This window comes from Vicugna pacos, chromosome X (genome assembly GCF_048564905.1).
Source record: "Vicugna pacos chromosome X, VicPac4, whole genome shotgun sequence".
Taxonomy (NCBI): domain Eukaryota; kingdom Metazoa; phylum Chordata; class Mammalia; order Artiodactyla; family Camelidae; genus Vicugna; species Vicugna pacos.
The window spans coordinates 9044128-9062192 of NC_133023.1; the positions used below are offsets into that span (position 1 = coordinate 9044128).

General features: G+C 43.8%; 1 protein-coding gene across 1 annotated transcript; it reads left to right on the top strand.

Moving 5' to 3' along the window:
- Positions 1–530: 530 nt before the first annotated feature.
- TLR8 (toll like receptor 8) lies at positions 531–17652 on the top strand. The gene is made up of 3 exons (XM_006212621.4): positions 531–601; positions 7999–8065; positions 12138–17652. Exons 1-3 carry the CDS (start codon positions 531–533, stop codon positions 15234–15236), a joined length of 3237 nt encoding a protein of 1078 aa, XP_006212683.3. The 3' UTR covers positions 15237–17652.
- The last annotated feature ends 413 nt before the right edge of the window (positions 17653–18065 follow it).

Sequence of the window (18065 nt, forward strand, 5' to 3'; positions counted from 1 at the left end):
CGCATGCTCAGACTGTGAGGGCTCAGGAAGAGTGGGGTAAGGGGCTCAGGACTTAGAGAGGCAGGAAAGGAGGGAGGGAGCTGTGGACTTGTGGCAACCAGTGCAGGAGGACCAGGAGATCACCAATACCTGCTTCCTGCCTCTGAGTCCTGTGGCCCGTGTCACCTGTATCTGTGCTGACCAGGGAAGGGCAGCTTGCTGTCCCCTCTGGAGGTCTGTGCCTCAATTTAAAACCAGGATGGGCTCACATCAGATCTGGCCTCGTGTCAAGGAACCCTCTTATGCATGTCTTCATCCAAATCCTTTACCTAAGAAATGTTTCTTGTACAAGACCTCTTCCACTTTAGCCTTTTCTATATTTCATGATGGGTTTTTTTTTTTTTAGACAAACAACAGATTCTCAGCACCTGGTTTTGTCCAAAGTCTGGAGCTGTGTCCAGGGCTCTATCGTGTTTTCACACACGGGACTTTGCCACAGCCCTGATGGGGAGAAGCCATCTGCAGCCCCGTGAGCGCGCTGGTGCTCACTGATGCCAGAGGAAAGGGTCACGGCCAGCGCCTGGCGTGGTCCTCCCTGTCTGCCGTGGGCCATGGCCCGGAGGTGAGTGAAGTCCATGGCGGTAAGAGTGATAACGATAACCCTAGTTTGACTTGTTGGGCGCTTACTCTGTGCTAGGGACTGTCCTAAGGCTTTCCCAAGCATCGTTTAATCCTCAAAGCTCCCATAAGAGAAAGATAATGTTATTGTCATCCCCATTTGAGAGATGGAAAAACTGAGGCTCGGCGACGCTCATTTGCCCCAGCAGGTGGTTGTGCTGCCTGGTAGACTTGCCCGGCCAGGGTACTTAATGACTGATCGTCTCCATTTCGAAATAAAGATCTGAGTCAGCGTGGATGGCAAGGCAAAGAACCAGGAAGGAGCTTCGCGGAGCTGTGTGCCCTTGCAGGGCCGGGCAGGAGAGCGGATGTGGCCCCTGGCTGCCGGTTTCTGGGCTCGGGCAGAGGGTTGGGTCCTGTGGCCACCCTCCACGTGGGACTGAACTTCTGGTTCGCGGTGGCTGTTCTGCCCTGGTGTCAACTTCATTTTCATCCTTCGCGGTTGCTGTTTGTGTGGAGCACCCAGTGATTTGAATAAGGGGCTCGCTTTCACGGCTGGCCTGGCGTGGGCAGTAAGCTGCCGGCAAGTGTAGCGCAAGTGTGCGCATGCTCCGTGGGCTCCCAACTGCCTGCTCTGTAACTGGCCGACATTTTGTGGCCCGAAGGCCAGGCCGTGTGTGTCTGGCTTTTCTAGAAAGGCTGACCACTCCAGCCTGAAGGAGCCTCGCTCAGTCCACTACTGGTGGTCACTTTTACGTCCTTTCTTGAACTTTATTTCTCGGCAAATGTTTCGAGGGAAGCCAGGAGATTGGGTGGCGGCCAGATGAGGTCTTTGAGGTGACTGTCACCAAGGTTTTTGGTGAGCCCACGAAGTCACAGACTGTGTTCTCTGGGGTCCTGGGAATCCCTCCCCAAATTGTGGGTCAGGCCTTGAATCACCTGTGGTGAGAGGGCAGTTAGGGATGGCCACCCAGGCCTGCGAGTTCTGAAAGGCATGCCTTCGTGACACGGTCTCCAAAGTCCTCATGTTGTCACATAGAGAGGTTGTAGGAGAGAGAGGGACCAAGGGCCTGAGGGAAAGTAATAACAATGAAGTGTGTGTGTGTGTGAGAAAATGTCACCCCCTACCCACCCTGTCCCCAATGCGGTTTCCTCCAGTTCAAGGCAAGGTGACGCACACTCTATCCCATTCTTGACTCTTCTTTTGGCCAGGAGTCAGCAAACGTTTTCTGTAAAGGAAATATTTTAGGCTTTGCAGGCCAAAAGGCAAATTGAAGACACTAGGAAGATACTTGTATGATAAAGAGAAAAAGAAACTGCTCAATTATTTAGTTGATAAAATTCAAAATATAGTAAGAATCAGGTGCAGTCTTCTGTAATACAGGTCTAATAATGGAAAGGATGGAATTCTTTGGGAGGCATGAGAACATTTTGCCCACCTGGAGTTTATAGTTAGTGTTCTTTCTCATCAGATCGATGGCAGATTTCATCTGTGAAAGTCATTCTCTACTCCCTGGCCTGATCCGGCCCACATGCTGGAGTTGGCTGACTCCTGCTTGGTTAAACCTTCTGAGGCCTCCCTCCTCTGAGAGCTTAAAATCCAAATCACTTACCAGGCCAAATCAGGAAATTCAGTTTTCCCGCCTCATGCTCACGTTCACCCATGCACTCACTCATTCATTCAACAAACATTTATTGAGCTTATACGTTATGCCCGGTGCTGGCTGGGGTGCAGGGACACCCAGGAGAAGGGTGCCTGCTCTGTGACCACAGCCTGGTGGGGAGATCCACACCCGCCGCGCCGTGTGCTGTCTTGGAAACACATGGATCAAAGATGAAACAATGCAAATGTTACTTAACCACATCTGTGAATTATATACAGAAAAATGAGTTTGGGCAATCCTAAATTGAGTACAAACTTGTAGTACAGTTGGAAAAAAAGCCACTCCAGTTTTTTAAGGCAAAGCACAAATTTCCCCATTTCTCCCTCACTTTCCCTCAATCCTGTTCCCAGAGCTAACTGCTCTTAACATTTTGCTGAGGTTCCTTTCAGCCACCCACACATTCACACAGATAGAGCCCAACTTACAAACATGCACCGGATATATCTGGCTCGGGTTATATTGAAATCATTTCATAAATGACTTTTCTCCCCCCAGTTTCAGTTTTGAAATGTTAAAGCATAGTCAATAAGTGATTTGGCAACAGTGAAGAAATCACAAGTTCCCTTCTTCCTACAGAAGCCTCTGTAAACCGCAGGCCGGGTTCTGCTGGCGGTAAAGCGGCCGGTTTGAGGAAGCGGGTTAGTTCCTACTGTCCGCGCGCCCGCCGCCCAGGCCGCCGCTCCGCAGCGCTGCACGGCCCGGGCCGAGCAGTGAGAAGCGCCGACAGAGGAGCGGTAAGCCCCTTCTTTGCTTTTAACAGAGCTTGCCCCCAGAATAGAGGATTTCTGACCCTGAAATACGGCTTGGTGGCAAATACGGCTTGAACAAAGAAAATGATCACAGGGCAAGTCAATATCAAAAGGTGAACTATTGAAACAACTCTCACTGGAGGCGAAGGGGCCTGCTGTGCAGGAAATTTCGAAACTCGAATGCGGTGGTCTTATCATTTTGAAGAGGAAAACAGGCAAATTCCAAGTTAGGAACTGACCTGGAACAATATTCTGGGTCAACATTCTCTTCTAGAATACTCTAGAAATAATATTCTCTTCTAGAGCCAGGGGGTTGGAGGTGAAGTGGGTGGGGAGGTGTGTGTCCTTTGCTACTTTTACAGAAAAGGACGACCTCTCTGGGCTCACACACTCGGGTCGCTTGCTTGGGTCTCTGCAAAGCCTGAACTTCATCTGCTCCCAGGAGATTAATGTGCAAGCGTGGTTGCGGCTTTTCTTGGTCAGAGTTTTTAAGTAAAGATGTTACTAAGTCCATAATTACGTTCTATAGTGTTTAGACACAGCTGGTGGTCAGTTTCAGTAATCGTCAGGAACTGTCAGATTAAAAACCTTTGCCATTTAAAAAAAACGTATCTTTTCTAGAAAATTCCATGAGATTTAAGAGCAGCTGCAAAGATGGATTTCCAGAGAAACTCATCCAATGTTTACCTTTTATATTTTTCCCGTGCTCACTCAGTGCTTATTAAAGCTCTTGGAGTTGTTTTTTTAACAACTATTTCACGTATGTATAAGTTCTTGAAGTTAGTGTTTTATATCCATTTAATACCCAATATAATTCTCGAAAGTAAATGAAGCCTGCACTGAAATTGTATGATGCTTTACAAAATGACTGCAGTGGCCCATAACATATACAGACTTGCAATTGAAGTTATCCAATTTCTACTTGATATTCGTAAACTGCTGTGAAAACCGATAGAATCGTATTATCAGAAAGTGAAAATAAAATAATGGAATCAAACTAAACTTGAAAAAAATGCCCCGCTTCCCTGTCATTAGTGGTGGGCGGAAGTCAAGGATCTAGCTGCCTCCTGGCCTCAGAGCAGGGGTTCTTAGCCTTGATTACGTATTAGAAGCACAGACCGAGCTTTAAAAAGCTCGATGTCCAGGCTGAAGCCCAGACCCCAATGGACTCAGTTCTCTGCAGGTGGTCCTGGGCACTCGTAGCTTTCAGCTTCCCAGGTGTCTCAGCGTGCAGCCGAAGTTGAGAACCGCTGCCTTAGCACAGCGTCTACACAGCACCTTTGGTCCTCTCCTTAAGGGGCACAGGCTTTTTTAGGGGGTGACAAGGCCTCCAGGAAGACCTGAAACTTATTAGTAAATAAGCTAATAAGCCCCTCGGTTTGATTCCAGAAAGCAAAATAAAAGTTGCAAGTATGCCTTATCAGAACAGCCGAGGCTGTGGACCAGGGAGAGGGCAGTTGGTGAAGTTCATTGTCCTTCAGTCAGCTTCTTGTTCTTGCATGTAATGAGCCTAAAAACTGCACGGGAGTTTACGGAGAGAAGGCGGTTCCACGCAAACCCAGACTTACAGAGCATCAGGGTATGTCTCGCAGGGGAAGACGGTATGACCCAGGGTCAGTCTTTGAAACTGAGTTGTGTAATATTTCTAAGTGTGTCTTGGTGCCACCTCCAGGGTCTACTGAGGGGAATGTCATTCCGATGAAATATCTTTTGAGTTCAACTGAGCTTTGGGGGTTTTTTTTTGGTCCTTTCAGATCAGTTTACTTTTTAATTGAACTATAGTTGATTTACAATGTTGTGTTAGTTTCTGGTGTACAGCACAGTGATTCAGTTACACATTTGTATAGACTTTTTCATTATAGGTTATTACAAGCTAGTGAATATAGTTCCCTGTGCTGTACAGTAGGTCCTTGTTGTTTATCTATTTTATATGTAGTACCTAATATCGGCAAATCCTAAACTCCTAATTTATCCCTCCCCCCTTGCCCCTTTGATAACCATAGGTTTGTTTTCAATGTCTATGAGTGTTTCTATTTTGTAAATAAGTTAATTTGTGTCATTTTAAAAGATTCCACATATAAGTGATATCATGTGATTTTTGTCTTTCTCTAACTTCACTTAGTATGATAATCTCTACGTCTATCCATGTTGCTGCAAATGGCATTATTTTATTCTTTTTTATGGCTGAGTAGTATTCCATTGTGTGTGCATGTGTGAAGGGGTGTGTGTGTATACCAAACTTCTTTATTCATTCATCTATGGATGGACACTTAGGTTTCTTCCATGTCTTGGCTATTGTAAATAGTGCTACTATGAATATTGGGGTGCATTCAACTGAGTTATTAAATGGAGTTGAGGGATTTGCTATTTTTTTAAACTATTATCCCCAGTTTATAATTATTCAGGGCTATAAAAACACAGTGTATTTAAATGTGTAACCTATGATCCTAGATTGGCATTCTCAAGTACAGGCTGTGTTGACTTTTCAGATGGTTACAAAGAGTGGCTAGTTGGTGCCTGCATCTAGAATGAGTGGCTTTCCAGTTGTTCTATGGAATGGCAGAGAACCTGGAAGTGCTCTGTGGTAGACTGATCAGTGGAAAGGCACAAGGTAGGTCATAACCCCAGCATTGGAAGGTTCCAGGAGGTTCCTGAAGGTTCCTGAAGATTCCAGGTCTGGCTTTGGTGTTTCTGCTGATGATTGAAACCAGATCACTGTCGAACAGCTGCTTGGTTCCAATCTGTTAACTACTCAGGTACCTTTAGGCTGTTTCCACTCTGCCGCCTACCATCTGAATGGCCTTGGATAAATGAAAGTCTCTGAGCCTCAAACTCCATGTCTGTAAGATGGGGGCTTATGACAGCACCCACCTCACCGATTTTTAGGAAGATTGCTAAAGCATACAACAAATGCTCACTACTGTATATTCTGAAATTCAAATAGCATAATTTTTCTTATTTTTATGTAGATAAAATCAGGCCCCATCTCTTCATTGATGCACCCATTGAATGTGGTAGTGGTTTCTTTTGTTTTCCAAAGCTGTTAGTGAATCCATCAAATGTGGAATAGGTAACATAAAGTATCTAGTATTACCTGTAAATTTCATCTAAGGTGACAAATCCTATCTGTACGACTGTTACTTTATTAATTTACTGTCATAATATATCATTGGTCAACACAGGCACCTGCAAATGAATCAGAACCCATGAAAAATTAGAAATATTTCCAGTTTGGCAAACGTTTAGTTCTGGTTGAGTCCTACATCATGCCCAAACAGCTAAGTAATTCAGTTGTGGGGATTAATCACATTTTATGATCAGTAGGTTCTCTTGACACTTTAGTGTCAGTGGGCATCAGCAGGACCCAACCTGAGACAGGGGTGCAGCTGGGGAGACGGTCTGAGGCAAATCACATCTCAGCAAGAGGAAAAAGGGGGGGCACCATTGCAGAATCGCTGCTTACAGCCTAGGAGAGGGGTATGAAAAGCTAAAAGGCTGTTTATTTTGGTGCCTCGCAGACCACCTTCACCCTAGATTGTGTGGGAAAACCTGCAGAATTTGAGCCCCACCTGGTGGGGTCACTGCCTTTGTACCCAGAATGTCCCATCTCTGCCCTGCCTATAGCCGTCACCCCACAGGCTGGGTTCTGGGGGTGGCCCCTGGTCTCACTCTGACTCCCAGGGTGTCCTCCACTAAGGCAGGTTTGCTGAACTGTTCTTAAAACTCCACTAGTCTTTCAAAATTGTGTTTTTGGTGTCCATTGGGGTCCAAGTTGAGAAGAAAGATTCGGGTGAGGACTGAGAGGCTGCTTTCGATGTGCTCTCTGGTTCCCTTGGAGCCCAGAGGAGACAACTGGCTCTTCACATGGCGTGGACCCATCCAAAGAACTGATTGGCAGTGGAAAATAGGAAAACAGTTGCGAAGTGACTTCCTCAACAGCTAGCAATGCTATAATCGGCAGGGAGGGGGAAGCTAAGCAAATTTCTTTTTTGTGTGTGATTCATATGCTTTCTTCATAGAAATCGGTCTTGATTTTTTTCTGGGTGTTCCAAGGCAACCCCCAGTGAAAGGCTGAGACCATGCAGACCCAGTCGTCCTCATCAGGGCTTTTTCTGGCAGCTCAAAGTTGTGTCAGCAGTGAGTTCCACCGGTCAACTCTTGTTTCCCTGCCCTCTGCTCTTACTCTCTGTCTCCTGTGGCTGTCGTCACAGAGGACCACAACTTCGGTGACTCAAAACAACAGAAGTGTATCCTCTCACAATTCTGGGGGCCAGAAGTCTGAAATCAAGGTGTTATCAACAGGTCTGGCTCCTCCTTGGAGGCCAGGAGGGAAAATCTGTCCCATACCCCTCTCCCAGCTTCTGGTAGTGGCTGGCAGTCCTCGTTGAATTGAGTTCCCTGTGCTATACAGTGTAAACTTGTTGTTTATCTGTTTTATATATAGTAGTTAGTATTTGCAAATCTCAGACTCTCAATTTATCCCTTCCCACCCCCTTTCTCCCGAGTAACCATGAGTTTGTTTTCTATGTCTGTGAGTCTATTTCTGTTTTGTAAATAAGTTCATTTGTGTCTTTTAAATTTTTTTAGATTCCACATATAAGTGCTATCACGTGGTATCCTTCTTTCTCTTTCTGGCTCACTTCACTTAGAATGACGATCTCCAGGTCCATCCATGTTGCTGCAAATGGCATTATATTATTCTTTTTTATGACCGAGTAGTATTCCATTGTGTAAATATGCCACCACTTCTTTATCCAGTCATCTGTCAATGGACATTTAGGTTGTTTCCATGTCTTGGCTACTATAAATAGTGCTGCTATGAACATTGTTCCCAGTGAGATGCTCCAGTCTCCTGCCTGGGGTGCTGGCATGGGATGTTCATAAACCAGGTGGATGTCAGGGTTCCCAGAGCTGGAGGAGGGAAAAGGATGGGGTTCCATGCTCCATATTCACACTGTGCTTTAACCTTCCTGTTTGATTTTTGACAGTTCACCCCTGCCTTCACTTGTGCCTGGACTCCCGAACCCAAGGCTCTGGATTCAACCTTTCAAGGTAGTAAGTCTCAGGGAGGGGATCAGGAAGGGTCTAACTTCTCATGCAGACTTTCACCCCATCCTTGGGCAGCCCTACCTGGCACGCCACTGCTTTGACTGCTGCCTGCAGCTCCCGAGTCTTTCTGGGCTCCTGTGCTATGAATTGACTTCGCTCTGATTGGCTTTAGCCTTCTCCGCTCTGCTGTGCACCACCTCTCACTCACCCACCCGCTCGTCATCTTCCTCAACTTTATACACATTCCTTGTTGGCTGTGGTCTCCTTTTATGCTCTTTTCCACCTTGTAGGATCCTAGCCCTTTCCTGTTGCTTTACTGAATGCCTTCAGCTGTCAGCCTCAAACAACAGAATTCTGTTTCTCTCTCTCTCTCCCTGTTTTATTTGCATAGTTTTACTTTCTATCTTATTTGCATAATTGCCTTTTTTTCCTGTTTTATTTGCAGAGTTGCCTTTTCTCTCTCTATTTTTCTTTTGAGTACTTGCCATTTCTTTATTTTATTTGCAGGGTTGCCATTTTTCTTTTGCCAGCCTGGATGGTTTTTATTCATTGGTTATGCCTTAATCAGGTAGATTCTCTTTGGTTTCCTTTGATGTCCTTTGGGAGCCAAGACTTTTGGTAGCGAGAGGCTTGGGTGTGGCCTGGAGGAAGAACCTGGCCAGGGAGGTGCAGCTCTCGCTGGCTAGGGCCTTGGGCTCTGCTCTCTCCTCAGAGCCCATGGATGACGTGAGCGAGGGTTCACTCTCTGGATGAGGAGCCTTCGCAGTCCATCTCGCCTCTGTGAGGCCTCGGGGGATGGAGAGGCTTGAGCAATCAAGGTCTTCTCTTCGCCATCTTTGCTAACTGCCTGCTCACTCCCACTCTTCCCATCCATGTACTTCTCTTCAGATTGAGGGTGTCTGGAACTTGTCCACTCATGTCCTTACCTCAGGACTCTTTCAGGAGAGTGGAGTTGTGAATCTCAAGGTCTTCACTCAGAAATCCCTTCTGGAATATTCTGCTCATTTCCATGGCCCCATCTTTATTTTCAGTTGCCTCGGAGTCTCTGGGAGGCCATATTCCTCCTGAAAAAAAGGAGTGAATATCAAGACTCCTCTTCTGGTCTCTGGCGCCCCCTAGAGGCTTTTCTCCCCAGTTGCTTAGTGCTGTATGAGAGTCACATTTGAAGTAAGACGTTGAGGCCTTAACTTGAGGCTAAGGAGGACACATCCTCCTCTTTTTAGGCTTCCCTAGCATCACATACTTCTCGGTGTCACAATTGAAATCTTGTAATGTTGCGTTTCACTCATGTCTGTTTAACCCACTAGATGGTGAGCTAACTGATAAGCTGCGCATGTGATGAAATAGACTCCCCAGGCCACCCACTACCTAGGAAAGGACAAGGAGGAGTCAGGAAGTGGCTTCCAAATCTAGCAACGTTCACACTTGGAAGTCACATAGGCTTAGATCTACTTAGGTGCCGAGCAAACATAACATTGCCTGGGTCACCTGCCAAAGGTCCTCGCATCCCCGACCGTCATCGCCTCTTGGTGCTCCTGTGTCTCCCAGTGGAGATGTTGAACTTGGAGACCTGGGGAGGCCTCTGCAAAAGCTGCGTATTTTCAAGTCATGAATCATCGTTGAACACACATTTTCGAGATGTTTTAGTTTTCTATTGCTACGTGACAAATAACCCCCCAGCATAAAGGCTTCAAACAATACCTCTTTAGTAGCTGAAATTGCCGTGAGCTAGGATCTGGGTAGGCTTGCCTGGGTTCTCTGCTCTAGGTCTCATTAGGCTAAAATCAAGGTGTTGGCCAAGCTGGACTCTTCTCTTGAGGCTCTGGCGAAGGATCCATTTTCAAGTTTATTCAGGCGGCCTGTTAATTTTAGTTCCTGGTGATTGTAAGATCAGGGCCCCCATTTCCTTGCTGACGGTCACAGGGAGCCACTCAGCTTCTAAAGGCCGCTTCCATTCCTTGTCAGGGGCCCGCCTCCTCCATCGTCAAGTCTGCAATGCTGCGTCAAATTCTTCTGCTTCCAATCTCTCTGACTCTCCTTCTGCTACTAGCCAGAGAAAGCGCTCTGCTTTTAAAGGCATATATGACTAGATTAGGCACATCTAGATAACCTCCCTTTTGTCACATAATGTGACATAATTACAGGAGTACTACCAGGTGGCAACGTTCACAGGGATCATCTTAAAATGCTGCATACCACACCGGGGAAAGTCGGGCTTTCTTTTAGTAAAGGTTAAACATCAAAGGTCCTCCTGTAGAGCACAGGAAACTATATTCAATATCTTGTAGTAAGTTATAATGGAGAAGAATCTGAAAAAGGAAAATATATACATATACATATATATATGTGTGTGTGTGTGTGTGTGTGTGTGTGTAACTGAATCACTTTGCTGTCCACCTGAAACATTGTAAACCAACTATACTTCAATGAAAAAAAGCATGATTTACAAAAAAAAAAAGTTAAACATTGAGCAGCAGCACTCTGATAGGGCTGTCTTTGGAAATATTACAAGTAACTGAAAACGCCTGGGTGTTCTGTCCCACTTTAATTCTCAACTCATAAGGAGCTGGTTTCTCCTTGGCTGTTATGAATGGGTAATAACTGAATCACTATGCTGTACACCAGAAACTAACCCAACATTGTAAATTGACTCTACTTCAAGTAAAAAAAATAAAAATTAAAAAGTGCAAAAAAAAAGAGATTAAGAGCAAAAAATAATTGTTGATCCTCAATGCTCAACATCCACAGAAAAATATTTTATAATGTAGTAAGCATATGGCAGTGACTGTTAATTCACTACGCCTAAATTTTCGAACAGTTTCAAAAGAAAGTACGTACTTAGTTGTTTAACTCGCAATAAGGACATGAGCTGGGCTTTAGTGAAAAATACAGTTTAGTAAAGGTTTGTCTCTACCCAGTGAAATAAGATTTTGAGAGTTCTTTTGACCATAACTCTTGATCATACCAATCACATTAATCTGTTTGTTGCATTTTATAATTACCAAAAGTAATGTATTCAGCCCCCTATCAAGTATTAGAAACACCCTACTAAGTGTTACAAAGGATGCATAAAAATATAAAACGTCATCTCTTCTGTAGAGAACTAGACAAAAACAAAAGAACGGCTCTTAATGGCAATGTTTATATGATAAGGGACACGTTAAGTCATAGCCGTCTCACAACAAATTTTTGAGCGCCATCTCCATTTGAGGAACTGTTCTGGCATGAAAATTTCAAAATGAAATTGTATAGCATGATGGTTAGTGGTTAAAAACAACTTGGGAATCAGATTGACTCAAGTCTCACCTCTACAGTGTATTATTATCCTCCTGAAAGTCAGTTAAGTTATAGTCTGAGTTGGTTTCTTCCCTTACAAAATATGGATAATAATAGCACCTAGCTCACTGTGTTGCTGGGAACAGTAACGTGGGTGAGAAAATGTTTATGTTTGGCACAAGACGTGACACTTTGCTATTATTAGCAACAGAAAGTGTCCACTTGCCTGTCATGCTCAGACGTAAGAGAACTTGATACATACCATCATAGAGGTATAGGAAAATTGTGGGAAATACCAATAAAAGAAATGGTTGTGGAGATAAGTCATAGCGATGACTCTGGCTCAGCGATCTTGGACGAGAGCATAATAGGAGGTGGATCAGAACTCTCCTTGGGACTGGCCAAGGTGTCATCAAGACTTAAGCTAGTAGGTTGAAGCTACAGATAAACAGCTTGCTGTGCTATAGATCAAGCATAAACCATAGCCGTGGTCCAGCATCAGGCCCGCTATGTTGTGTGGGGCATCTTGATTAGCGCTTCTGCGAGCTTTCCAGGTTTTCTCATCATCACATCCCAGATAGCTTCGTCTTTTACTTCTTTTAGCATCATGGGCTAAACACAGTAAAAGAAATAAAATAAAATAAAATTGCTCTGAATCTAATTCAATGCAGTGCATTCCACTGTTAAAAGAACTCACGTTTCAAAACTCACAAAGTGTGATGAAGCCCTGTGAATTTCATCATGAAATGGCCGGCAAATATTGCTACTCTAATGTTGTTGACTCCGCTTTGATTTTCCTTAGGAAAACATGACCCTTCACTTCCTGCTTCTGACCTGCCTTTTCCTGCTTATCTCTGATCCCTGTGAGTTCTTCACTGAAGCGAACTATTCTAGAAGCTATCCTTGCGATGAGAAAATCCAAAATGGCTCTGTGATTGCTGAGTGCGACAATCGTCGACTACAGGAAGTGCCCCAAACGGTGGGCAAATATGTGACAGAACTCGACCTGTCCGGTAATTTCATCCGACACATAACAAACGAATCATTTCAAGGGCTGCAAAACCTGACTAAGATAAATCTAAACCACAACGCCAGGCTACGGCCGCAGAATGTGAATCCCAATGTAAACAAAGGGATGACTATCACAGACGGGGCGTTTCTCAACCTACAGAACCTCAGGGAGTTACTGCTGGAAGACAACCAGTTATATGAAATACCTGCTGGTTTGCCAGGATCTTTGAGAGAACTTAGTCTGATTCAAAACAAAATAATTGTGTTAACTAAAAGGAATACTTCTGGACTAAGGAATTTGGAACGCCTCTATTTGAGCTGGAACTGCTATTTTGCTTGCAATGAAACTTTTGCCATAGAAGACGGAACATTTGAAAAGCTGACACAGTTGAAGGTGTTGTCACTCTCTTTCAATCCCCTTTTCCATGTGCCACCCAAACTGCCATACTCCCTAAGGGAACTCTATCTTAGCAACACCAAGATTAGAAACATCAGTGAAGAGGACTTCAAGGGACTGGGCGATTTAAGAGTCCTAGATTTAAGCGGAAACTGCCCAAGATGTTTTAACGCGCCATTTCCCTGCATACCGTGTGAAGGAGGTGCTTCGATTCAGATCCATCCTCTCGCTTTTCAAAACCTGACCCAACTTCGCTACCTAAACCTCTCCAGCACCTCCCTCCAGAAGGTTCCTGCATCCTGGTTTGACAACATGCGTCATCTGAAGGTGCTGCATCTCGAATTCAACTATTTAATGGACGAAATAGCCTCTGGGGAATTTTTTACGAAACTGCCCTCCTTAGAAATCCTTGACTTATCTTATAACTATATACAGAAAAGATATCCCAAATACATTAATATTTCCGAAAACTTCTCTAATCTTAGATCTCTCCAGATATTGCACTTAAGAGGTTATGTGTTCCAGGAACTTAGAAAAGAGGATTTCCGGCCCCTGAGGAACCTCTCAAATTTGAAGACTATCAACTTGGGCATTAACTTTATTAAGCAAATTGATTTTACCGTTTTCCAAAATTTCCCCAAACTGACAATCATTTACTTGTCCGAGAACAGAATATCGCCCCTGGTCAATGATACAAGTGGCTCCTCTTTTCAAAGCCATATCCTGAAGCCACGCTCAGCAGATTTTAAGTTTGACCCCCATTCGAATTTTTATCATAACACCCATCCTTTAATAAAACCACAATGTTCATCTTATGGCAAAGCCTTAGATTTAAGCTTGAATAGTATTTTCTTTATTGGGGCAAACCAATTTGAAGCTTTTAAGGACATCGCCTGCTTAAATCTCTCTTCAAATGGCAACGGTCAAGTGTTACACGGAATGGAATTTTCACATTTGCCAGGTATCAAGTATTTGGATTTGACAAGAAATAGACTAGACTTTGATGACGATGCAGCTCTCGGTGAACTGCCCTTGTTAGAAGTTCTAGATCTCAGCTACAATGCACACTATTTTCGAATAGCAGGAGTGACACACCGGCTAGGATTTATTCAAAATTTAACTCAGCTGAAAGTTTTAAACTTGAGCCACAACAGCATTTTTACTTTAACTGAGCCATACCTGAGAAGCGCGTCCCTGGAAGAATTAGTTTTCAGTGGGAACCGCCTTGACCTTCTGTGGAATGCGGAAGATGTCAGGTACTGGCAAATCTTTAAATATCTCAGCAATCTGACGCGGCTGGATTTATCCTTTAACAACCTTCAGCATATACCGTACGAGGCACTCCTTAACTTGCCCCAAAGTCTCACCGAACTATATATACACGATAATATATTAAATTTCTTTAACTGGTCATTACTCCAACAATTTCCTAATCTGCGCTTGCTTGACTTAAGTGGAAATGAGCTCTTTTTTTTAACTGATAGCCTCTCTAAATTCACATCTTCTCTTCAGACACTGATACTGAGAAGAAACAAGATTTCCCACCTGCCCGCAGGCTTTCTTTCCGAAGCCAGCAGTCTGATACACCTCGATTTAAGTTCCAACCAGCTAAAGATGATCAACAAATCCACGCTTCTAACTAAGACCGCCACCAACTTAGCCATTTTGGAACTAGAGAGAAACCCTTTTGACTGTACCTGTGACATTGGAGATTTTCGAGAATGGATAGATGGAAATCTGAACATCACAATTCCCAGGTTGACAGATGTCATTTGCGCCAGTCCTGGGGATCAACAAGGGAAGAGTATTATGAGTCTGGAGCTCACAACTTGTGTTTCAGATGCCATTGCAGCGATATTATGTTTCTTCACCTTCTTTGCCACCATCATGGTTATGGTGGTTTCCCTGGCTCACCACTGGTTTCACTGGGACGCTTGGTTTATCTATCATGTGTGCTTAGCTAAGGTGAAAGGCTACAGGTCTCTTTCCACATCCCAGACTTTCTATGACGCTTATGTTTCTTATGACACCAAAGATGCCTCTGTCACGGACTGGGTAATCAATGAGCTGCGCTTCCACCTGGAAGAGAGCGAAGACAAAAATGTACTCCTCTGCTTAGAGGAGAGGGATTGGGATCCGGGACTAGCCATCATCGACAACCTCATGCAGAGCATCAACCAAAGCAAGAAAACAATATTTGTTTTGACCAAAAAATATGCCAAAAACTGGAACTTTAAAACGGCATTCTACTTGGCCTTGCAGAGGCTAATGGATGAGAACATGGATGTGATCGTATTTATTCTGCTGGAGCCAGTGCTGCAGCATTCTCAGTACCTGAGGCTGAGACAGAGGATCTGCAAGAGCTCCATCCTCCAATGGCCTGACAACCCCAAGGCAGAAGGCTTGTTTTGGCAAAGTCTGAAAAATGTCGTCTTAACTGAAAATGATTCCCGGTATAACAATTTGTACGTCAATTCCATTAAGCAGTACTAACTATGTTAAGCCGTGGTTCAGTGACATAAGGAAAATGCACAGCAATTGCCCTTCTGTCTCAGCTATCACTTGCTGTGTAACAAATTATCACTCCCCACCCCAAACTTAGTGGCTTATAATGACACGATTTGGCATCTCAGAGTCTCTGTGGATCAGGAATCCAGGCGTGGCTTACAGCTGGGTCCTCTGCTCAGAGCCTCTCAAAGGCTGTAATCTCCGTGTCGGCCAGGGCCACAGGCATCTCCGAGGGTTAGCATCCACTTCCAGGTTCACATTCGTGTGGTGGTTTTCAGGATTCACTTCTTCCAAAGACGGCTCTCGGTTCCCGGTCCCACGGACCCCTCCCCATGGCAGCTTGCTTCATCAAAGCCAGCAAGAGGGAGATTGCTTAATGTGATGGAAGTCACCATCTTTTGTAATCTAATCAGAGAAGTGGTAGCCCATCTGTTTGGCCATGTTCTGCTTGTTAGAAGTAAATCCCAAGCCCTGCCAACTCCGTGGGAGTGATCACCTCAGTCCTGGGAAAGTCGTCTATGACCAGAATGGGCAATTGTGATGGCCTCACTCGGCCTGCCGTCTTGGTCATGGATTATGAATACCAGGAGAGGGGTCAACATGGGCCATCTTAGCAGTTGACCTACCTGCCAACTCAATGTCTACCTGCTTCTCAATATCTCAGAACTTTCGTGACTGTAACTTATCATTCTGATGTTAAGTTGTTGTTTAGATTTATCATATGTCCATGGCTACATGGTTATATCATGCTGTGGTTGCATTAGTCTTTCTTTTACAATTACTTTTATAAATATTAGCTGTAATGTTTGACTTCTAAGGTTTAGACACCATTTAAAGGCTAAGACGAGTAGTAATGAAAGATTTTGTTTTTACTTCTTAACCGATTTTTTAAAGGTATGCAGCTAAATTAGAAGCATTTGGAATATCTGTCAATTGCCATTGCTGTAAATCTTGAAATTAATGATTAAGAGGCTTCAGTTCACATTATGAGCATATAATGAATACACAGTAGGGAAACAGATCTATATATAAAAGAAATTACCATCTACATTGGGTTTTTAGAGAATACTTAGGAAAAAAACCCTTTGGTAGAAATCAAAGGGGGAACAGTTTTCATGAAGTTTGTACATTAAGATAGTTATGAACAGAGAAATTAATTCTACCTTTAATTCCTACTCAGAAGACATAAAGGCGGAAATGCCTACCTGTTGGCTTCTGCAATTCTCCCAAGGGAAACAACGTCGGCATTCCCTCCCACCTCTCCTGTCCCTTTCATTCCTCTGCAACTGTCCATAGTGTCTTCTCTCCAGTATACGTGTGGATCTTGAAGGGACACCTTATGAAATTTACCTGAAAGTAATGGGAAATTATTCAATCATAAGTAAGTAACGTCCCTTCGGAATGAAGAGAAGAAAACTCTCCGAGGCACCATCCTTCCTTAAGTACAGTCTCTTAGTTAATCTTGCAGAATAAGTTATTTTTAAATATGAGTTTCTTAAACAACACGTTTCTAGTCTATAGCACCAGGAACTCTAGTCAATATCTTGTAGTACCTATCATGAGAAAAGACTGTGAAAAAGAGCGTCTAGGTCTGTGTCTATGTCTAACTGAAACATGACGCTGTACACCAGAAATTGACACATTGTAAACTGACTATATGTCAGTTAAAGAAAATAAATATGAGTTTCTAAGCAACTGAACAAATGGTGTGTCAGTGTTTGTTAACGTGGACAAAGTGGAAATCAGCACAAGTTTGTCAAGGACGGTTTTAGCTTTGCCACATTGATCCCTGTTTTGTGCCCATGATGTTTCTAGAAAGATATTTATGCTTGCGTTTGTTGACGCATGAAGACAAGTATTTAAAAGCAGGATCATTCCAGGAAGGGACACTCTAAAAAGAATGGTGGTGGGGGATGGGGACAGTTACAGCTCGTCCCTGTTGGTGCCACATTAACTTGGTACCTAGTAGAAGCTCGCTCCTATGTTCTCTGATTGTTTTGGTAAAATACAAATGGACCCTTTTCAGTAATAAGTAATTACAGATCTCTGTTAAGCTCACACACATTGGCAGTGTCCTTTTGACAGAATGACAAGTTAATGAAAGACACAGTTTTACCTTCTCCCAAGCAAATATCTTCATCAAGTGAAGGTAGTGAAGTCAGTGGTTAATGAAAACATTTATTCCTGAAATTCACTCATCTCTCATCTGAGGTACAGTTACGGGAAAATCAGGCATCTAATCTGTTGAAAAGAAGGTCAGCATTGTTCTGTTTTCTGTTATTTTTTAAGTGAATATGTGCTGATACTCGCATATGTTTTTAAAAATTCAAGTTTTACGAACGGATGTATGATGAAATTTAAGTCTCCTTCCCAACACAACTTTGCTTCCTAGAAACAATCACTGCTTAAGATTCTTGTGTAGTGGAGGCTATAGCTCAGCAGTAGAGCACATGCTTAACATTCACGAGGTCCTGGGTTCAATTCCCAGTGCGTCCATTAAAAAATAAATAAAGTTTTTAAAAAAAAGATTATCTTGTATTCTTTTGTATTATAAGTGTAAAGGCTCAGTTGCTGTAACCAAGAGTCCCACAATGCAGATGTGTATTTCTTTATCTAATATGCTATGGCCCGAATGTTTGTGTCCTTCCAAAATTCGTATGTTGAAACCTAACCCCCAAGGTGATGGTGTTAAGAGGTGGGGCCTTTAGGAGGTGATGCGGTCATGACAGCAGATCCCTCATGCATGCGATTAGTGCCCTTATAAAAGTGGCTCAAGAACGCTCCCTTGCCCCTTCCACCATGTGATGTTACAGC